Source organism: Euprymna scolopes, chromosome 23 (assembly GCF_053919585.1).
Source record: "Euprymna scolopes isolate OS-2025 chromosome 23, ASM5391958v1, whole genome shotgun sequence".
NCBI lineage: Eukaryota > Metazoa > Mollusca > Cephalopoda > Sepiida > Sepiolidae > Euprymna > Euprymna scolopes.
This window is the reverse complement of record NC_136504.1, coordinates 46,222,755-46,247,085: the sequence shown is the minus strand read 5'-3', so window position 1 is coordinate 46,247,085 and position 24,331 is coordinate 46,222,755. Positions and strand designations below refer to the sequence as shown.

Genomic DNA, 24,331 nt, shown 5'->3' with positions numbered 1-24,331 from the left:
AGCCAGAAACAAAGAAGAAAAGAAAAGGTAGATAAAAAAATTCTAGGGTTTGGCAGCTTTACCAATCTTAGAGAAGGACCCAATCAACATTAGAAAGAAATTTACATGAAAATACATTAGCTGAGAAGGAAAGAGGAATTTTTTTTTTTATATATATAACCGTTCAGTGTCTCCTCTACCCTCCCCAAAATTTATTTTACAGTTTCTGTATTTTCTCATTATACTAGCATAAAGTGTCATCACAATATCTTTTTAACCTTTTGCTCCCACCCCACCCCATTTCCACATTCACAGAAAAAAAAAAAAAAAAAAATTGCTGTGTAAGTCATTTTTTTCTTTTTTCAATCACATGTACATACGTGAGAAAAAAAAAAAAAAAAAAAAAACGAATGCATGTTAAAATGCAACCAAAGTTATATATAATAAACCTTGTCGCAAAGAGGAGAAAAGCAGGTCATTAGGCATTCCATACATCCAAACAAGTATGTACAGCTTCAGTTCATTTATTTATTTTGGAATTTTAACAGTTTCTTTTTTCTATTCCAGTTTTTTTTTTTTTTTTTTTTTCAAAATTTTCTCTCCATTGAAGAGAGGGTAGAGGAAGTTTGATGTCGTGGGATGTGTGGGTGGTAGGGGTTGATAGCTGGCAGCAGCAGCAGCAACTGGTGGGTTATTGGTCATCACTTCGGAACATAAGTATATGTTCTGGAGGGGGAGCGAGTCGAACCTTCAGGGATAGGAACATTCAAGAAGTCCCATATTAGGATTGTGTCATCGTGACTACTGCTAACAATCTGGAACTCATCAAACTGCAATCGAAACACACGGCCAGAATGCTCCTGGAAAAAAAATAAAATAACGGAAATTTTTTAATATACATCAAAAACTTAGCAAGGAGAAACGGCCACCAGGTTTTATAGAAAACTAGCAGTGTAGTTTTTGACTTTTAGTTGGGCATAGAAATATACAGACATTTTCGCTTTTCTATATTAGATAACATCTTAAAAATGCATCCATGAAATCTGCATTTAGTGATGTAAATATTATTGCAAACTTAAGCGTGACAAAACGACAGATGCAAGCCTTTCAGAGATGTGTGGATGCATTTGAAATGAGATACATCCAACCAATATGCAAGTTTAGTGGTGCAAATGCTTATTACAACATCACAATACATTCCGAGTGAAATCCTTCAACATTATAATCCTTTTAAATAATTAAGTCAAAGAAAAATGACATCTATAAAACTTAATTTGACTTGGGCAGATGCAATTTTGTTCCAGCGACTTCATGCTTCTTCGGTATATTTCTGTGCTCCGAGGGAAAGTTAATTTCTTAAAACAACATTGCTTCAGCCAAATTAAATGCTGACACTCCTGAAGCTTTACTTGGGATTGAACACAAAATAAAATAAGTTTTTAAATCTTAAAGTTTTATAATTTTCAATTGAATAAGCCTAAATATATTTATAAAATGAATTTAAAAACCAATATTTTAAAAAGTATTTAATACAACATAGAACTTTAAAAATATACTTCATATAAGCATTTAGGTTCTTTGTTATTGTAACGAAATTTGTAAATTGAAATATTGAATTTCCAGTGAAATCAATGGTATTTACTAAACTGTCATATCGCAGTAATTGAAAATATCCATAAATTACAGAAACCGATAGGGTAGAAAATTAATTATTAATGAAAACGGTTTTCAAAGACAATTAAGTTTTGCTAAATTGACCTAAGATTTTCAGTTTTAAGAAAATATTTATCTCCCTTTTGTTACAATTCTCTCCAGCTTATTTAAAAAAAAAAAAAAAAAAAAAATTTTTTTGCAAAATTTAATTTTTGGTGTCTTCAAAAACTACTTTCAGTAATAATTTTCTACCTTATCGTTTTTTTTGTAATTTTTGTGTATCTTCATTACTGTGACACGACAATTAAGTAGATACAAGATTTCACTTGAAATTCGATTTTTCAAATTTCACTACAATAACAAAGAAACAACATTTAAAATGGTCTACAAATAAAATTCATGTTTCTGTACTACCGTGCACCTTGATGGGACCACAATTCATACTGAAATTTAAAAACGAAGAGGAGTGGGGTTATATACTGATAGTCAAGACAGATGAAATTCTTAATCAGCAGCATTTTCTAACAGACATTTTGATTTCAGTATGAATTGTAGTCCGGATGAATTGATTTGTGTAAACCATTTTATATATATATTATATATATATATATATATATATATATATACACACACACACAGGTTCAATGGGTCATGGATAAGAAATATACAAATGAAGTACACCATTATAGAATTTTAACAAAGCCCTAAACAATTGTTTATATCTTAAACTAAATTAAGTTTCATACTTTCTGGAAAAGATTTTTTTTTTTTTTCATATAATTATAAAAAGTGGAAAAACGAGTAGAAATCGCATAGTAACAGTTTGGCATAAGCAAGCTAAAATATAAATTCTAAAACGCAAAATAAAAAATATTTAAGTTGGTATAAAAATATTGATAAATTGTTAGTTTAATTATTAGTCAACTGAAATATAATAAGAAATGTATTACCTTTGGCTTGAAATATAATGAAAATACACTTTTCAACACCAGCGATGTATTTGTCCACCGAAAAAAAGTAAAAGGTTTCACCCTTGTTATGACTGACAAGTATGGTGTCCAAAAAAAGGACAATTTTTATACATGAATTAAATTAATGACAAAACAAATATCCAAACTTACATTTTATATCTGGGTTTTAATATTAAAAAGTATTAAATTCTTAGTCGTTTTTAATTAAAAATATTCTTTATGTAAAAATATAACTTTAAAATATTCAGAAATACCATTTAAAATTTTTATGCAAAAGATTTTAATCCTAAAAATAAAAAAAATTAGTATAATTTGAGCAGACATATACAAGAGGTGCAACCCCTTTGAAAAATTGTAATTCAGTTTTTTTTTCTATTTAAATTAAGTAAATTTCTATGAACTCCATTTTATGAAAAAGCAGGCTTCAAATTTCTAGTCTTCTACATTAAAGTTTCCAGAAAAATATCAAATTTTGTTGCGTGTTCAATCTATGTATTAGGTTGGTGCAAAAATGTTGTTTGACGTTAAACTTCATGTCAAAAACGACATTTTTTGCACCAACCTAATATGTATGCATGAACATAAATGATGAAGTTCAAATTAAAAGACATTTTTTGGCTTAATAGGACAGTTAAAAAAAAATTTTTTTTTTAAATAAGTGATATATTACATTAAATTTACATAAACTGAACAATCATGCTAAAAATTTAATCGTTTTTTTCCTGGAATATGATCCTTAACCAATAGTAACTTTAGAGAATATTAATAAAACTGGGGGCAGGCAGACTTTTTTTTTTTTTTTTTTTTTTTTTTTCCAATCAGCTTTTACTAAAAATTAAAATTTTTTCATAGGAAAAAACTTTTCAATTAAAATAGTGAAAATAAAAATGGCTTATTACATTTGTCATTGAAGTAAAATCTTAAAAATTAAAAACCAACAGTGCAAAGAATTCAACTCAAATGTTGATAGCTCAAATAAAGTTAGGTTTAATTTAAATTCCTACTTTCTATAAAGAAATTTTTTTAGTAATTTTTGCAATCAGTGAAAATAGAAATATCGGTGCTAGTGCACTTACTGATCCGCTCTATTTTTTTAAATCGTATTTCCAAGTTTAAAGTTTGATATGTTTTTTTATTCAATTGTAAGGTTAAAGTATATAATAATAGGTACAAAACACCCTCCCCATGTTAAGAATGGCTTTTTAAATAACATTATTTCAGCACGGATCAATAAGTGCACTAGTACCAAAATATCAAAACTAATAGCTATTATGTTTTGCATCAAATCTGATTATGATAATTCAATATTAACCAAGGTCAACCAAAAAGTGGTGCTGACGTGACAGGCAAGAATAAATGTATTTTCATCTATAGAGAAAATAATGTGCAGAAATATGTAATTATAAATGAAAGGTGAAAAATTTATTTTCTCCATAAAAATGTATAAAAATCTTAGAAATATGTAAGAAATTTATTATTAAAAAAAATAAAAATACAAGTTTACAAACAATTAACAAAGAATGTAATTAATCTAAAAATGAGGAAAATTTTGATTTTCAAAGTAAAAATTCTTGTTTGAAAAAAAAAAAAAAAAAAAAAAGGACGAAAAAAGGCTCTTATTTCTCCATTAAATTACCTTTAAAAATATACAAGTTGTACTCAAGGCTAAGAAATTAGACTCAATTTGCTTAATTCCTATTTCTACCACATTTATTTTACTAAACAATTTTTAGTTTTACTTTAATTTTTTTTTTTTTTTTCTTTCTAAAATATTCTAGATTTCATTATATATAGAAAATGCAGAAATGAAAACCAGACCAGAAAAACGGTCATTTTTATAAAATAGCTTGAAAGATTAATTAAGAACTATAACCAATTCAGAATTTTCTATGTAACGACTTTCAACGTTTTGGTTGATGTAACCTGACCTTCAGGTGCATCTTTTCAAACTCTGGAATCTTATACAATTATAAATAGATTAATTCACAATTATGTAAACGAGTTACAGTTTAAAAGAAAAGTCTATTAAATAGTAATACTACAAGAACTATTTTTCACGTCTACTGTAAAGCTATCTTCTATAATCTAACAAAAGGGTCAGCAAAGAAAATAAATTGAACCCCTTTCTTTAAATCTAATATACAAAAGGCTATATGTGGTGTGTTTGTATCCATATTTTCAAACTCTTCCAAAACTGAAAGTTGCAGAGCGGCACTAAAGGGCCCAAATGATTGGATTTTTTACAGATTGTTTTATGCGTCTTTAACTGGTTAAAGTTTTTAAGGGGTCACAATAGGAAAATCGTTATACGTTTTGTACATTCATCTTAGTTTATTTTTAATGTTTAACTTTAATCAGTTCATGTGTATCACGTTGGTACAGTGTTGACGTAACCAGCTTTGAATGCTACAGTTTTGGTTTCGATTCTAGTTGATAGCACCCAAATACTTTATTTTTACTTTTAAATCACAACTATAATAATATATACAAAATCTGGACAAATTAAAATATCATATTTAAGCATATTTTATAACCAGACAACATACACATGCATGTCCTCTAGTGTATAAGGTCTCTCTGTATAAGGGTTTGTCAAGACAACATGGCATAAAGATACTTTTCACCACAAGTAAACCTTGACTCCAATAAGATCTCTTCAGTGAAAAAAGATTACTCCTGATGAAATCTGTGCCACTTCAGGGTCAAAGAATGAACTTTTTTCTTTTTTTTTTTTTTAAATAAATTTTAGATCTTTATTCAGGGCAATACTGATCAAGAATATATCAACTTTGTGAATCTTATTTTTATAGCTTTTTTGACTTTAACTGAACATACAGAGACAACTATTCTTGATCACCCACATGAACATATGGTTGAAGTCCAAAAGTTAAATGTTCAATTTTTATTACAAGTGATAAATTATTACTTCTATCCAGTTATGGCTGATAAACTGAGAACAATCTACTCTCAGTTTAAGTTTTTACTTATTTTTCAGTTTACTTCTCAGATCGAACAAAGATTCCCAAACTGAAAAGGATACACCTGAAGAAAGTCTACATCAGCCAAAATGTTGACAGCATAAAAATGATAGAAATAATTCCTAAAAGTTTGGGAATTGGTGATTAAGTTGTCAAAAAAAAAAAAAAAAAAAAAAAAAAAAAAAAAAAAGTTTAATGTTTATTTTTGTCTCAAATTTAGTCTATCTCACCCCCACTTTTAATTATGAAAATTCATCTTTGATTCAACTATGTAATGATGAAAATTATGTCAATTATTGAAAGCAATGTGAAGCTTTTTTGGATTGGATTAAAAAAATTTAATTTTACTTTAGTTGAGTTTTCTGACACTTTCTGTGAGCCTGTGTCTGGAAGTGGCAAGTTTTTTTTGTTTTTTTTTTTTATCATAAAAGGATTTTTTTTTTTCATCACAAAATCATGTTACTAGTATCTGTATTTTAAAGCGATTTACTGAAATTAAAAAAAAAGGAAATTATACAATTAAAATAAAACTGTTTATGAAATTAGGTTTTATTAATAAAACTGAACTTTCATAAATGTTTATGAAACCAGTTTCTTTTTCTAAAACTATTTTAACTTTAATAAAAATGTTTATGAACGGTGTTTTGTAAACATTATAAAAGTGAAAATAAGACTAATTTTGTTATTTTTTATTTGTATAAATTTGCTTTTTTTTTTATTATTTCAATAAATCACTTTAAAATACAAATACTGTTAACATGATTTTGTGATAATACCTTTCTAATAATCATCATCATCATAATAATAAAAGAGGGGGGAGGGACTATTTCAAGTCACCACGATTTTCAGAAATAGACACGTAGAAATCATAGGGAGAAAATTAGAAATAGATAATTATTTTAGTCACTAATTTCAAACTTGTTGATTAAAATGCAAAATAAAAATTGATGACAGTAATTGAGAAATTATTAAACTCTTTCTGATACACATGTTATAACCACCACCATTACCGATTTCATTTATTTCATGAAAATGAAAAACTTGTCTAATATAGGCAAGAAAAGAAAAAAAAAAACAAAACTGCATAACTACAACTACTTTATATTTTTTTTATATTAATGGAATGTGCTCTGAGGAACTTGCTGCATTGATAGAGCCTCAGCATAAATACATTATAAATTTGACAAAAATTTTATTTACCTTTGCTCAAAATAAATCCTTTATGCAAGAGAATTTATGTGCAAACTTTAAGTAATTAAAAAAAAAAAAAAAAAAAAAATTCAAGAAATTCTGTGTGGAATTTTAGTTTCATTCTGAACTTATCAACTCTTTGGTGACAGCTCAGTTTGCTTTATTAATTCTCATTCGTCAAAAGTCAGCTTAGTTTGATTCAGAATCTGTAGAAACTCCAGTTTTGCAAACTTGTAAAAATTTTAATAACTAAGAGTTTTTGGGTTTTTTTTTTAATTAGTGTACCTAAAATTTGTATGAAAAAAGTGCTGAAGTTTATATAAAAATGGACCAATTGTCTTCACTTTTTCAGTATTTCTCATAAGATCTTTAAAATTAATCACTCAAAAAATTATGCAAGAACCTAGTTTTTGGTTGCAGTATTCACCATAATACGAAACTTTAACATGAAGATTTATATATATATATATATATATATAGATATATATATATATATATATAATCTAAAAGGTAGCGCCTTATAGGTCTGAAGAGAAAAGAAACCCCCGTTGCATTTAAAATTTAATAGTGGAGGTTTTGGAAAATAGAACTAGCACTATGACAAATGAGTGACAGATTAATCTTGTCATTAGAAGCTCCAAATTTGCACCTGTAATATGAAATTAATATCTCACTGGAATGCAAATATAGGCTCTTCAGTTATTACATTAATCTATTAAATACAATTTAAAAAGTTTTTAATTAGTACTTATCCATAATACTGAAACAGATGTGCATCTTTATAATTGGAGCCTATCATACACTAGTGAATTGAACATGGACCAACTTAGGATCAGAAATATTAACAGACTATTTCAAGAGGCTAACTTGATACACATTGGGTATTAAGCTAGAGGGATTTTTCGCTAATAAGTTAATTTAAAGGAATTTTTATGATTTTCAACTTCCATTGGTAAAAAGCTGAATTGATGGAATGGCTATAAATAGTAGGTATTGACCAAACATTTGTCACCCCACCCCCTCTCCCTTAACATGCAGGCTGGTGAAAGGATCAGCAAGACACTATCATTTAAACATGCCAACATTTCCAAACGTAAACAGAATGCATTATTTTTCAGATCGATTCGTTTCAGAGTAACATTTAATTCCAAAACAATACTTTTATCTGACGCGGGGGAGGGGGGGGGGGGAATAAAAGTGCAAAAATGACTAGATTTCTAAATAATAGGTCAGACTACCAAATCTCCAACAACAAAAAAAAAAAATAAACCGTCCTGGTTATTTGTTGTGGTCTGCACAAACAAGACATTGGTCCTAATGACAGATTTCAGATGTCAATGTCCCATGCAAATAAATTTACCAAAAAATTCATCTTTTTAAGTATGTCTTCAATATACATTGTAAAAACTTTTCATTTTTTTCATCTTAGGGTCTCTCATTAAGATTAGACATTTTGTGAATCTATTCCAATTTCTATCTTGCCATTTCTACTGTCCTGCCCATCAGGATTAGGGCATCAACATCTATATATTCCTCCATGTCGCCATCAGCCTACCTTGGAGTTTTAAGCCATTAACACTGATGTGGGACACTTAATGGCGTTTAAAATGATAGGCGACATGGTTGTACCAACTGAGACATGCAATACAATTTCTTACGGATGTCTTTACAGCAAGATTGTATTGGATGGAAAAAATTTGCCATTGTAGCCATGACCATTTTAATGTCTCTTTGTTGACCTTTTAATTCAGCCATACTAGAAGAGAAATATTTTTAATCAACATCTCATTTCTCAAAGTCCGACTTTTGAAATATAATTAGTGTGTGTTTGTGGTCTTGTTACCATATTCGGTTTAACATCCGCTTCACAAGCTGGTACGTGTAAAATGGCTTTTAGAAATTGACTTTCAAATTAAACTATTTCTGGTCAAGTCTTTGTTCTTCCTATCAAGTTTATCCTCATCACTTTCTCTGGTTTTCCTTGACCTTTCTGCCAACTGACCTCCATCTCAATCATTCCACATGTAACCCAAACTCATCCATTCTTTCAATGAAACCAAACAAAGTTTTCCCATACATTGCTCAAAGTTAATCTTCCTCTGGGGTCATCAGATCTAAACGGGTTTTTCTTATTCGTGTCATAACTAACATTCTCATATTTCTTTCTGTGTAATACATCCTTACTGGCCAAGTTCCACTTCCATATGTCACACTTCATACATGTCTGGTAGGCTTCTTTTCAACAATGGTAACACTAAGCTGGTTAGTAATAGCACAAGTTTTGAACTTGCACCATCCATTCCCAACTCTTGCAGTCACTTTGGAAACTCCCTGAGCTCCAATGATGTCACCAAAATAAAACTTAACCCCAATAGCTTAATTATATAAATACAAGTGTGTTTTTTTTTAAATAAATTTTTCACTCAAAACCAGTCATATTACCAGACATAAAAGACTACTGAATTAGGGATCACACCCACAGGGATATCTTAAGCAGAGAGTTTACCAGTAAAGTATTTGTTTACATGAAATTTAAATTTCAGGAAGCAGGGAGAGAATTCCAAAGGTTAGAGATGAAGTTATTAGAGTAAAAAGCTTTCTGACATCTGAGAGCGTCGACAATCAAGCAGTGGGATTTCTCCAGAATTCTTGCTCCTCTCTATAGTTTTACACTTCTTGCACGTAAACTGGTTATCATTCAACCTACCTGCTCTACTGTACTTCTTGCACATTCAATGTTTATGAACATCACAAAAAATGGTGTTGAATCAGACTCCCTTTTCACAAGCTAAACAGAACTTCCTAACACGTAAACCACTGATCACCACTTTGTAACATTCACTCGCATTAGAGTCCACCATCCCCCTTTTTACACACATTTCTGAATAGTACGCTGTTCCAGACATTCTTCCTAATAAATTATGGTCTTAGGGACCGTTAAAAGTAAATTTTGCGTCAATTTGAAAATATGCTTCTTTGTTTACGTTAGATCATTAAGTGGCATCAGATAGAGTGTCATGTTAAAAGCTGTTCCTTTCAATTGTTATGCTAAAAATACACTTGGTTTAAAACAATTATCACTTCATGCAGAGTACATGCAAGTTATTAGCTTGTGATTTTAGAAAAAAAACAAAAAAAACGTGTGCATACTTACCACAAGAGTTCTAAGACACAAAGTGCCAGCAGGAGCGCGTGGGTCCAAGGCGGCAGCAAGATCCCACACCTTTATTTTCCTGAAATGATTAAACAGTTTTAGAGTCCGGTTAGGTTCATCTCTTGTGGCTAGTTCACAGCCAAACAATAGTTATTAAAAATAAGATTAATTGTATACATGATTAATTGAATACATGATTAATTAAAATCATAGTTTTGATACTTAGCTGGAGAGGAATAGCAGGTTAATGCTTCCTTAAAGCACGTCAATGAATACCAGAAATCCAAAAATTTATTTAGTTAAAAAATTACAAAATTTGTATTCAACTTTGGCATTATGCACCATTTGAGTTGAGCATCATTCTTTTTGACAAAAATAATTTTACTTGCTCTTAACTAGATTCTTTCATCAAAATACTGCATTCACTCCATGAGTAAATTTACTTAAAAGATTCCAATGACACACATATACATATATACATATATATATATACAAATAATGAGGAGTGGAAAAATCTACAAACGCCAAAAAGAATGAAAAATAAAAAAACAAAGAAAAACGCAAATGGAACTGGTCAATAAGAACCTTCCAACCTTTTACTAAGTTCGAGACTGCCAACTATTTTCCAGTTTAACCAAAAACAAGCAGATCAGTTTCTAAATGGGAGTAAGAGCTAAATGGAGAGACATAAAAATAAAATGATAGAGATGTAGGCAAATAAGACTTTCAAATTTCCAATTTTAAATAAACGTATACCAATTACTATAGAATAGTTTTTGGCATTCCCTAGTAAATATGTTAAATCAAATTTAACAAATACACTTCTGGTGATTAAAAACTAGTAACCAAATATAAATTAAAAATCTTCTGGATAGTTTCTTAATTTAAGATACTAAATTCATGAAAAGAATTTCAATATTTGAATTGAGAGAAGAGATCTTATAAATCAAGAGAGGACAATAATCAAAGATTATTTTTGTAGCTAGAAATTAAAGCCTTTTGGTGCTTCTTGAGATTTCAAATTTAGTAACTCATGAAAAATTTGAAACTTGAAAATGTTGGAGAGAGGGGTGGGTGGGTCCAGCACCTTTATTACCTTTATTATTAGAATATTTGGACTCCAACTAAACTTGTTATTCTTCATCTCAAATTCCAAAATGACAATGTTATTTTAAACTGAAATGACATACTAATTAAATACATGGACAACACACACAAAAAAAAAACTTTGGAATAGCAATATATCTGGAAGATGGTGTATTTACAAGTGATAAAAATATGGAAATCTCAATGTGGAGATATATTGTGAATGTGCATCTGTGTCCATTGCACATGCTGTGATCATCTGCTCATTGTGCTAGTCTGCTGTTAGTATTGATTCCAACACCGGTTACAGTGTCAAATACATGGTCTGTCACAGCTGCAACAAAACGATTAATTTTCCAAACAAAGCCACATTTTTACATGAATTCAAAACGAATACATTAAAATGATTTGTCTCCTTTTAGTGCACAACAGACCTGGAAGTCGAGAGAAACCTTTCAACCAAACAAAATCCATTGTCAGAGGATCAGAAACAATTTCCCTTTCTACTACCTGAATTTATTATATACACTTTTCTTTAAATTTTTTTTACTTCAGTAAGTTTTAAGAGATCAAGGGGCTCCCTCCTGGAGCTAACACTTGATTCTGTTATGATTTAAATTTATATCCGAGGGCTCTTAAGAATAGACGCTGTTCCCTTTATGGCTGCTATTTGTATTTCGTTACAGCTTGATCTTCCAGGGATTGCTTCTAAGTATTTATGAAGATTCTTTTTTATTAAGCCAGATGTGTTTGTGTGTGTGTGCATATGTTAAAATATTATTTCACTTATATTTCTAGAATAGTAATTTCAAGGTTATTAGATTCATGAAGCATAAAAGCAATGTCTTTATATTTAACATTTTGATATTTCCAGCAATCCTCCACTATCACAAAATGTAGCTAAATAATAATGAAAGATTAGAAAAACTGAAAATGTTTTTTTGGGCTGCATTTATTATATATATATATATATATATATATGTGTGGGTGGTGTAAACACATTCATACATACAAACGTGTGTGTATAAAAAGATTAAAAAATAAAATTGAATAAATTGAAATATTTTATACTATAAGTCACACTTGTACAGATTATTTCATGAATTGATTGACTGGCGAATTAGTTGATCCGTTATTCTATTGAAAACGCTTTTTATTTTTGCAATTGTTTGTTGATATATTTTATATTTTCAAATTTATGCTAACTAGGGATTCATTTTTTTTTATACATGTTTATCCTCTGATGCAAAGAGCTTAGCTTTGAAAATCCATGGGTTAAGAATCATTCATTACAATGAATTGTCAGAACTTTGGATTAGTAAATGTAACCCGATTCAGTTTTATTTTTCATCTATTTTTCCTATTTCTGTAGTTGATCTATCTTAATATTAAGCTTTTTATTATTTTGATATGTTCCAATTTTAAGATATTTATATCTACAATTATATATATCTCATCCCAAGTTGATTTTTATTTCAGATTGTTATTTAATCACAGCAGTTATCAAGAGCTCAATAAACAGTTCAAAACTGTTTGAATTGAGCAAATATCTAACGGTTCAGAAGTTATATTTAAAGCTTAAAGTCAAAATATTTCTATAGATATGTTAAGCTGAAAAGAAATATGGCAATCAATACTTACCCATCATAGGCACCACTGACAATACGTTTGTTATCAAATCGTATACACCTGACCAGTTCTTCATGACCTTCAAGCACCCTAAGGCAGGCTCCACATTCAATATCCCACAACCTAAAATGAAAATAATTTAAAGATTCAGACAATCAAAAAATTAACTCCTCAAGCATGGAATAGTGAAAATGGCAAACTACATTAATTTAGAAGAGCATGAAGATTTAATGAGCTATGATATCATTACTATTGAATACGCGTAACACCATTATAGTAACAGTTGTAGCTATTTTTTTTTTTTTTTTTTTTTTTTTTTTTTTTTTTTTTTTAAGTTTACTGCAATTTTGCTGCTTATTTACATTGGTAGTCTTTTAGACCAATGCATTTCAGGTGAAAACATAACTTACTCATGTTATGGTGAAATTATCATAATTTTTTTAAAATATGAAAAATGATCCAGTAGATTTGCTAAAAGTATTTTAAAATAATTTTTTTTTTTTTTTAAATCCGTCACATTTACCTTCCCAGATATTATGCTTAAAGATGGCAGACCCATAATTCAATTCGAGGGTTATCTCCCTTCGTTTGTCATACTGAAGGACTTTCCCCACATTAAAAAGATATAACGTAAAATTCCTCTATTTTAGTTTAATTTAATTATTTTTCTACTGGACCATTTTTTTTTTGTCATTACTAATTTCACCATGACATGTTTTCACCTGAAATGAGTTGGTTTAAAAGGGCACTGAAGTTTCTAAATTAGGGAACAATTTTGTTCTTTAAAATATCAAATTAAAAATAATTTGTTACATTTTTTTTTTTTTTTTTTAAATATCATTTTGAATAAACATTTCGAAAATTATTTGTCACTTGTTTTGTTTTTTTCTTCAAAGCATTGGGAGTGTTTTTTTTTTTCTAATGTGTGGAATCCAAGACCACAGGGCAGTAAACCATTAGTTTATTTATATAGTCACAGATTAAAAATAATTAGCATTGTAGTAAATAATACATAACTTAGCTGGGTGTAGCTGCCAGAGGTGAGGATGCTCTTCCAACAGCCAAGAAGAACAATAGCCTTGTGGTTATTTATACTAATAGAGTAAGGTAATTGTTATAAAAACCTTCCTCCTTTGGGAAGAGTAACTTCATTCTTTTTTTGGTACTCCTGCAGTATTTTACCCACCGATTTCACGATCTTAGCCGAGCGTTGATCGACATCCGTCGGAAAACGCCGAGCGGTACGATACTCTATCAGCCAATCAGGGCGCTTCAAACGAACGCGCAGCAGACGAATAATTTTCATTGAAATTACACACATAGCATTTCATTTCAGTTATTTTATTGTTCAAAGTAAAAATACACAGCCTTTCATTTCAGCTATTTAATTTAGCGATAAAAAAAAAAAAAACCGGGAGCTGTTGGAAACATATTTATGCGAATTTATGTGGAGACAAAAATTTGGACACAACCCTTCTTTTGTCTCCATAATAAATCAAATCGCGGAAGGCTACCCGGATGGGAAGGAGCTTCTTTCCACATCCTCTGAAAACCCTTTGCTCCCTACTTTGCCTCTACAGTCAGTAGAAAATCTTCCAGTCGGAACTAAAGATAAACAGTAATTGTTGTCCCCCCCCCCCCTACAAACATTACTGAAAAAAAAAAACATTGTTGTTACTGTTTAATAACGTTTTGTTAAAAACAAACAAAAAAAAATCATTGAAGTGTTTATTATTACTGTTGCTTACCCCCCCCCCCCCAAAAAAAAGCTATCGGAAAACAAAATGAACAAAAAAAAAAAAAAAAAAAAAAAAAAAAAAAAATATTCGACAAAATAAATTTATTCTACTTTAAAAAAACTTACGGTAAGTGTTTGTGATTTATTTTATCCAAATTTTTTGTATTAATTTTATCCATTTTGTTGTGTGTGTGTAATATCTTTTCCTTGTAATGTTGTTGCTATTCACATACTTTTAGCGTTCTTCTTGCACCGTAGCTCCGAATTCTCGGCTTTCGTCGGCGTTAACGGCGAAAGCGTTCGTCAACGCTCAGCTAAGATCGTGAAATCGGTGGGTAAAATACTGCAGGAGTACCCTTTTTTTTGTATGTTACTGTAGTTACAAGACCTGAGAAGAAGGTCGCAAAGAAAATTGTATTTTCGCAACCTCACTTCAGGTTAGCTACTCAATTATACAATTTTTTTTTCCAACAGTTTCTACTTCCTCTTTTTCAGTCTCATCAGAGGCGGAAATATTTTCACAAACATGTGGCACAATGATTAAAGGAGTTGATTACCAAAGATTCCTAAGCAAAGTCTTGCGGAGATTTACGGTTCAATCCTTACTACAGATATCAATCAAGAAAACATTACACTTTAACCCAGTCACAGTTACTGAACAAGAACAAACTACTAATGAAATGGTTTAGTTTGAAACTGAACATTAGGTTCACAAATTCAAAGATACAATTGAAGCTAAAAAGTCGAAAATAACCACGATCAGAATAGTTTAAATAATCCAAGAGATGAATTCCGAGGGATGGGGAAAAGGGTAAACGATTGAACGGTTCCTGTTCAGAATTTCCCCTATATTAATAAACAAAAATACAGCAAAATCTGTATGTACATACTTGTGAAGAAATGAAAAGATCTTATTCCAAAAATCAAATTGATCAAGTAGTTTTATTCTTATAAAAAAATTTAAGCGATTAAATGGAAATTTGCAATTATTGTAAGGTTATCTCCCTTGCTTCCAGATTTAAAAAAAAAAAAAAAAAAAAAAAAAAATAGGTGAGCCATTCACTGCTAAGACAGTCAAAATATAATTTTCTTATTTAAAAAGAAAACTTTCAATTTAAGATTTTTAGAATTTGTTTTTGCTTTTTTTTTTTTTTTTTTTTTTTTTTTTAATTTGGGGCAATTCTGGACAAGAACCAAATGAACTAATGACTGTTTTATTTGAATCCCTAATCATATTTGAACTTTCATGAAAATTAAATGGGGGGGGGGGGAATTAAATATGCCAGAAACTGAACACACATTGATATTTTATGTTGCAAATTTATGTGCTGCAATAATACTTCTAAAATATTAAGTATTTCCAAAAAAAGATATTGAAATAAAGATTCTATCATTTGAATAATGGCGCCAGTCATGTAACATCGTCTTCCCAGATATTACGCAAGCTCACTTTCCAGTTCTCACAATTCAATGGGTCAACTAAAGGTGGTCTAAAATGAAATCTTATAACCAATCTGATTTCTCTTTTATGTACCACTGTGAAAAAATTATGTAGAGATTGGGGGGGGGGGGCTCTTAAATTGTTTCTCCACTTAAATTTCATAGTCAAGGTTTCCTTGTCTCAAGTTCTGCTAGAAAGATAAGATAAAAAAACAATAAAAAAACTTAGACATCTTTTTTGCAACATCTGATGATGTTGAAGACCAAAATAGGTGTTATTTCCTTAAGGTGGATGTGGTTAACAAGGACAGATAACCTGGATGTTCCAAGTTCAAATCCAGTTAGTTCCAGAAAAATCACTTTCACTCAGGATGTCAGTAATCTTCACATTGGCCCATCCTGTAAATACTCAATGTTTTTCTAGAAAGAATTCTAAGCAGGAAAATATTAGGGGAAACTAATGCCAACAACAGAATCTTAGAATTCATACAATATGATTCCCTTAAATGAAAGGTTTCACCAAAAATGAAGATGAAGAAATCACCTAGACAATATTGATGAATATTAATTGAAGAGAAATTTACTGGCAGGAATTTACTTCTGTTAATTATAAACATTACTTTGTCGGATTTTCAAAAACCTAAATAGCATTTAAACTGACAAATCAAACTGCTTTCAACTAATCAATTTCTATTTGCTATTGTTGTACTGTGTTATTGGCAATATAAGTTTTCTACAATCTATTTTAAAAATAAACTTAGTCCAGCCCAGATGATTGCTACTATAAAACATTTTTAAATAAAAAAAATAAAAAATTTTTTAAAAAAATCCATTTTAAATAAAATAGTTGAAAATTTAATATGTGTGAACAAAAAATAAAATCCAACATGATTTCACTACATCTCTGGCAGTGGCAGGTAAGTCCAACTACTTAAAATAAAAAAAATAGAAAATAAATTGTTTTAAACTGGGTAAAAAAGATGTACATATGAAAAAAAAATAAATTTTTAATGTGAAGTGATCGCTAACCTAATCGAATTATCCGAGCTGCCACTGACAACGAGGCGGTCCCGATACTGGAGGCAGGCAATGCCTCGCTTGTGCCCATTTAGTGTGCGAACAAATTCACAGGAAGAAGTACTCCAAACCTATAAAAAAAAGATAAGTTTGATATATAGAATTAGAATTCATAAGCAAATAAAAATAAATCCAAGTTAATTGCCATATTACATATGGGCAGCACGAGGATAAAATTGCAACGTTACAAATGTGCATCTGGGGATAAGTTAGAAGCATAAAAAAGTTGCATCTTTTTACAAACCTTTATGGTACGATCACCGGAGGCAGAAACAATGTACTTTTCATCAAAGTCCACAACATTGACAGCAGCCCGGTGGCCAACAAGAACTCTTCGTAAGTTTATATCAGAAGACGAGTTCATGTCCCAGACTGCGATTGATCGATCCTGCAACGATTTGAAAATAAAGATATTTTATAGGGGATGCAAAGAAAGACATTCTTAGGTGCTAAGAATAATTTCAGTGTTAATGTGAAGATATCTTTAATAGCGAGTTATTAAACAAAAGAATGAACCAATTTCATAGCGTTTCAGTTTTCAAGCATAGTTACAGAATTTTAATAGCATTATATATGAGCTGTGTTAACTTAATAGAAAAGTAAATTTCCAAATAAGAAAAAAAAATTATGTAGAGAAAATTTCCACTAGAAATTGAGGGAAAGTAATGTTTCTAAATTTTAGAGATTATAATTGATAATTTGTATCATTTGGACTATTTTTACTTTAATACTAGGTTTCGAAGTAATGTGATCTGTTACCTTCAAGCGTATCTTGTTTATTTACTTTTGCAAGGACGTATGGCGTAGTGAATAAAGTACTTGGTAAAATTAAGTTGTAAGTTCTGTTAGTCTCTGGTGATTGAAGGTTTAATCACCTTGGGAGGAGGAGGGCGCATTAAAAATACAATTTCAAATTAAAACTTCTAAGTCATAGCTGATGGAACAAGTACATGCTACCCTTATGAATGAAATAAAGGGTTCCCTAGTTCAACAAGATACACAACAAAAAGGTCAGTTTGGTTTGGGCTTGATGGCCCATCAACCATTATAAAGCCATTTTAGGGCTAAATACTATTTCTGATTGTATTCGTTTTAGTTAAGGTCTATTTCTTAGGCATAATTTCTTGGATTGGGTTTATTTATGTATTATTTTCTTATTCTATAATTTTTTGGGAAATATATATATTTGTGTCATATTGCTTGCTGAAGTAGTTTTAAACATTTTTTCAAATTTTATTGAGTAATTTTATTTCTTTAACGTATGCTATTAATCTATCTTTGTGTTTAAATAGATTCTTTAATGTTTTTACATTAAAGTACTTTTTCTGTATAGATGTAAATTTGGTGCAATCTATCATGAAGTGTAACAGTGTATGAGCCATGACAAGCTATGCACCATGGAGGCTCCTCTTGGTTATTTTAGAGTGTCCAATATGGAGTCGACAGAAGATAACTTCTTCCTTTTGTAATTCTTTGTATTTTTGTACCCATTCACTTCGAGTGGGTTTTATTCTTAATAGTTTATTTGGGTTGCAGTTGATTGCATTTTTATTTTTAAATCTGAACAAAATCTTGTATGTGATTTTTTATGAGCAGTTTTGGCGACTATCAATTTTGTCATTTCGTTTGATTCCCATATGACTTTGAATCCAGCATAAGACTATCATTTGCTTCTAACAATGTTAGTTTGCACAATTAATTGAAAACTTGTATACGTTTTTCTTTTTTCCCCGAAGAGATGCTACTCTTAAAAATTAGGGACATCAACACCTACCATAATGTACAACACATTATGTTATTAAATAAATGTAATATAATGGAAAATTATTGAAAATTTCTAATATCATTCTTTTATATACTAATTGTGTTTCCCAACAATGGCATTGATATAGCCTTCAAACACCTTTCACATTAAATAATCTGTTTATTTTCAAATGGAAGGTCTCCAGCAAAAAGAGTCTTCAAATTCATGCAAACAAATGAGATGGCTACTAGACAGAATGCTTTCTGAAAGCAACTGAACACGAGTCCTTTTATAGAAACTCTTATTCAAAGCATCTTAAGTTTATTTTGTCCTTTTCTTTTTACTATATCATCCGATTTCTTTTTTTAAATAGAATTTTTAAAGTTAAATTTAATTACAGTATAGTTTTGTCACATTAATTGAATCAATTTGCTATAAAACTATCGCTAATAGTGTTATGGCAATGCTTTAATCTACAAAATCAAGAGATGTAAATTGTTTCCAAAACGATCTTAATAGATGAGGATTGGTTTCCAAAACAATCTTTATGAGGATTTGCTAAAACAATCAAAAGCCAATTTAAATGACTTTCGATGCAAATGCTTCCATATTTTTCAAATGCCAAATAAATTCACTTCTTCCAACTAATAAGATTGAAGTGGACAATTTGTTTTACAAAGAAACTAAAGTGCTGATGAATTTCATTTAGTTTTTTTTTAAATAGGTTTTTAGGCGATTGCCTCTTTGATTTCAAATCAAAGAGTGATTATTACAATTCTGAATTTTGAGACGAAAATTGACTAATCACATTATTTATATTCTTTGTACTGCCATTAGCTTCTTGAGTATTATTTGCATAACGTTTAGGTTGATGTAACCGCCAACCTTCTTTGGGTGTATCTTGTCAAACTCCGGACTCTGCACAGAATTTCAAATGGAGCCCATTATTTAATTCATAGGGGTAGCATGCTCTCATTCCATCAGCCATGACTGGGTAGAAGTCTTAATACGCAATTGTATTTTGGGTGTCGCCTGCAATAAGGATTGAACCCTCAACTTCCAGAAGAGTAACTTTTACAACTGAATTTTACAAAGTACTCTATCCACAGTGCCACAAGTCCTTGTACAAAATAACACTCAAGATGAGAACAGTAGTGATTATTAACAAGATATAATTCAACATGCAAATATTAAAGTTTTGTTCATGCGAGATGCGCACAGATAGTGGATGTAAAAAATCTTTTCTATGGAGAAAAGAGGGAGGGGTCAGGTCTATTGGCTATCAGCCGTCATTAAATGATGAATGCAAGGAAGGTGAAACTGGCTACATAATTAGCCAGTAGCATTAACCCTAGGCAGGTTGAACCAGCTTCCCCTGGAGCAGTCCTCAGTTGCATGTGTACCTTGGTTAGGGGAAATGTTGTCCTGTTTTTGCAGTGAAGTATCAATCTTCTACATACAGCACCTAGTATTTTCATTATTTGGTACTGGCCAGGCTCAATGTTTCTTAATTTCGGTAATCTCAGCGAAAACTAGTGCGCCAATGTGATTATGCCGTATCTATACAATTAGAACCTTGTATGACCAAAGAGAAGAAACAAAAATGCATTCTGATAGATTTTAATTTTTTTTTTTTATTATTTCAAATTTTTTTTTTATACGAGGAAGTCACCACTTATCAAGCTCCGGGGGTCACTCGAGGATAAAAGGTAATGAATGTAAGGTGTATGGTGTAGATTAAGTAGAATTTAGATTAAGGGGATGACTCAAGAACTTTTTTTTTTACATTGGATTTGAAGGCTACTATATTGTAACAAGCTGGGAACCAGACTACTAGAACAGTGTTCCACATGCGAGCAGTTCTAGAAAAGCCTTTCTCAGAATCTGCATTTAGAATTAGACACACAAAGAGTGGGGAAAATTGTTGATAGTGGATGTAGCTCCTCTAGTTTTTTTGGTTTTTTGTTGAAAGTTTGGCATGGGGAGATCATAGATTGGAGCACAGACGAGCACTTGTCATGAAAATAATGGAGCAGACTGGCGACGTCTCTTTCTCTCCCTACTAAATATTTGATTAACAATAAAAGATACAAAAAGATTTAATGTTCCAGTTACATTGAGGTGAGAGAAAGGCATAAACTAGCCCCCAATAAAAATTTTTAAAATATAGTAACCTCACCTTTGAACAAGTGACCATGATACCATCATTAAACCGAAGATGAAGAACTGCTTCACAATGATGGATAAGTGTATTTAGCATCTCACCAGTCAACACATCCCATACTCTGAAAACAGTTTGAACAAAATTTGCAAATAAAATTGGCATACAAAATTAATTGCATCATAAGATATATACATCATTACAAATTTATTTGAAAATTGACGTCAATAATTTGGACCATCGATTAAAAGATTTGATCCCTATTAAAAAAAATAAAAATCTACATGTACCATGATGAAACCAAAATATATTTTTTAAAAATTTTTTTAAAAAAACACGTAAATTCACCAAGTTTTATTTTTATATAAAATTTTTATGAGTGTTCGAGAAGCGACTGTCTCGCTCATTTTTTTTTAAATATCAAAGAACAAAAAGGAAGATAACTTTACAATTATTTGTACTAGATTCGTTTTAATGCCTTTGAATTCCCATTAATCACTTGAAATTGATTTTTTTTCTTAAACTAAAACTGTTTGATCAGTTAATGTGATTTTGAAATAGATTTTCGTTTTGTCATGCGTATGTACATCATATAGATTTTTATTTTTTAATAAAAGGGTGAATTCTGAATAAAAACCAAAGAAAAACAGTGAAAAAAAAAATTCACAAATAAAATAGTCACAAAATTACATTTATATACATACAAATTAATTCTAATCATTGAATAAAGATTTGGTTCTTGTTCAAAATTCCTTCTATATAAATAAAAAAAAAAAACAAAGAAAAATCTGCATGATGTACATAACCATGATGAAACAAAAACATTCCAAAAATCAAATTAATCACAAATTTCATGAGTATTCAAGAGATTCACCATTTTGATAATATCAAAAAATGTTAGAAATTATTTGGAAGGTTATTTCTAACTTGTGCAGTAAAGGCTTTTGTTTAAGAACAATCATCTTTTTGGGATAAAAAGGTAGTGAAAGACAATTATTGTATTCAACCAAATATATATATAATAAAGGGATACTTAGTTTTGTGTGATTTAAAAAAAAAAACGGTTGTTCTAGAAGGTGTTTTTCTTGTTTAAGAAAGTTTAGCAGAGGTAAGGCACTTTTTTCTTTTTTGTTAATCAAAATTAACTTCCAATATTTGAAAGTTCCTTCTCCTGAAAGTTCTTTTGTGAGAGTTGATAGAACTTCTCAAATAAAGTTTGCAAAAAATAAAAATAAATAAACTGACTTATGCAGAATATTTCCAACAAAAAACAATGGGGGATAACTCTACAATAATTCATATTAGGATTAAAATTTTCATTAATCGCTTAATGATTTTCTTTAACGTATTTACCATGATTTTAGAATACATTTTCGTATCACATACAGATTTTTCTCAATTCATTTCATAATATTATATCGAAGAAATAGATCTTACAGATTACTAGCAATCTACCAGCACTCAGTTGCCATTTCTTTTTTTTTTTTTTTCTTTCATATAATTTACCATTAGTTTCCAAAGAATCATTAAATTATATTTTAAAAAACTAAGTATTTCTTTCTTTGAAAATTTGCAAAAAGTTATCTTATCACGAAAAGGACGACAATTTTCATTAAAATTTCAAAAATTAAGTGAAAAATTGTAGAAACTGAAAAAGTCTGATTTTTAATTGTTAAACGCTTTTTTTAAGAACTAAATTCCAACAAAAATATACATCTTTTGAAGATATTTTTCCAACCATAAATTGACTACAAATAATGGTTCAATGCACACGGTAAATTACAAAACTTACACCGCCAAAAATTGGCTATTAACCAAAACATGGCAATCCATTGAATCATTTTGAAACTTTGACAACTTCACAAGTTGGAATAATTTTTCCAGTGCATATGAAATTGTCAAACATAATTTACAAAACTTGTTGGATGTATTCTAAAACCTGTGGCCATTTTCTTTTTAGTCCACTTTATCTACACATAAACTAGCATTGTTATACATTTCATACTAAAACAATACCATAAGTAGATGAATTTATGGAACTGTACCTAGTTTACTCATACCTGGATGTAGATTATAATTTCTAAAAAGTATTTAAATTTTGCTTAGCAGTTCCATTTGGATTCTAATTAGATTACTTATGCATCATCCCCTGAAAAAATTGATGATTCAAAAATTGGCAAGATACACCAAAGAGAAATATCTATACTGACATGTGATCTTATACGAAAAAATAAAATTCTTGAATTCCACTTTTTTTTTTTTTTTTTTAAATAAGTCATGTTGTGAGATTATATATATAGTATCTTACTCCATTCCACTACCTAATATTCTAAATAAAAAAAAAAAAATACCCTTGAAAAGTTAGTCTGAACGAAAAGCGCTTCAGGTGTACTTTAGCGATTTTGTTTTTAATTGACTTATTTATTTTACTGAATTGTACATTTGTTACATGTCCCATTTTTTTTTCCCCCCTCTATGGTTCATTTCTTTACAATTATTTTAAAATTTTGCCAATTAAATAAAGTGTTTATATATATATATATATATATATATATATATATATATATATATTACTCAAAATAAACATTTTCCAGTCTGGAATGCTAGTCAAATTATTTAACTTTATAGCTAAAAGATAAAAATGGTCTAATATACTGTAGATAATAAATTACATCTTTCGATCATAGTCAAGATGGAGTTCAAATGCTCATGCCATATATCCAGGTTCCTCAGGACTGCTTCCAGATCTTGCCTCTTAACATTGACATGCCTTGGAACTGACATTCGAGTTTGTCAGCATTCTATTTCTGGGGGGTGGGTAGTAGGGTTCCATAGAAGTAGGGAAGGAATAACTTGCTTTCCTACTCTAGAACAATGGCCTGCAAACTGAACATGTCTTCCACAGGAGATCTTGTGCTCCCATAGAAGATCAGTCTATGTACCATTCAGGCATGTTAGGTTTTTGGAAAGTGTCCATCTCTGCGAACCATAGAGGAGGATGGGCTGTATCAAATATATTTTATGTCAAAATTTTCAATTTGATGTTTTATAAATTGCATAAAATAACTGCTAACCAGAATATAAAGTGTTTATAATCTTATTCTGAAAAATAAACTTAGCAAAAAAAAACTAACCATTGAATGGCGAAAGGATTAAAACAATTTTTTTTTTTTATTAATATCTGAACATTTTACTGCAGTTTCACAGTTTATCTATTCGTCAGAAATAACTTAATATATCCCAACTACATGATATACATTTGATTAAATTTTTATTTAAAATGTACAACATTGTTTAAAGATATTGATATAAATTTTTCAGATAAATCTGATTTATTATTGCTATAAAGCTCCAAAAAGAACTTTAGCTGTATTTTTGAGTTATTTATCAAAATGAAAGGACAAACAGTCATACCATGGATACTTATCAAATTTGATTTTCTCTATAAAAATAAAACTATTTTATCAATTTATGTGATTTTTGGAATATATTTTTGTAATATCGCTGGTATGTACATAACAGATTTTTCT

At 29.7% G+C, this 24,331-nt stretch overlaps 1 protein-coding gene across 1 annotated transcript in view; it reads right to left on the bottom strand.

Annotated features, from left to right (window-relative positions):
• Positions 1-493: 493 nt before the first annotated feature.
• LOC145245869 (F-box/WD repeat-containing protein 1A-like) overlaps positions 494-24,331 on the bottom strand; it is a 149,756-nt gene continuing 125,918 nt past the window's right edge. The window contains exons 7-12 of the mRNA XM_080107580.1: positions 20,820-20,925; positions 17,141-17,284; positions 16,849-16,967; positions 12,654-12,764; positions 9,927-10,005; positions 494-839 (exon numbers count right to left, since the gene is read on the bottom strand). Coding sequence (XP_079963706.1) covers positions 681-839; positions 9,927-10,005; positions 12,654-12,764; positions 16,849-16,967; positions 17,141-17,284; positions 20,820-20,925 — 718 coding nt within the window. The 3' untranslated portion in view covers positions 494-680. The remainder of the gene's footprint in view (positions 840-9,926; positions 10,006-12,653; positions 12,765-16,848; positions 16,968-17,140; positions 17,285-20,819; positions 20,926-24,331) is intronic.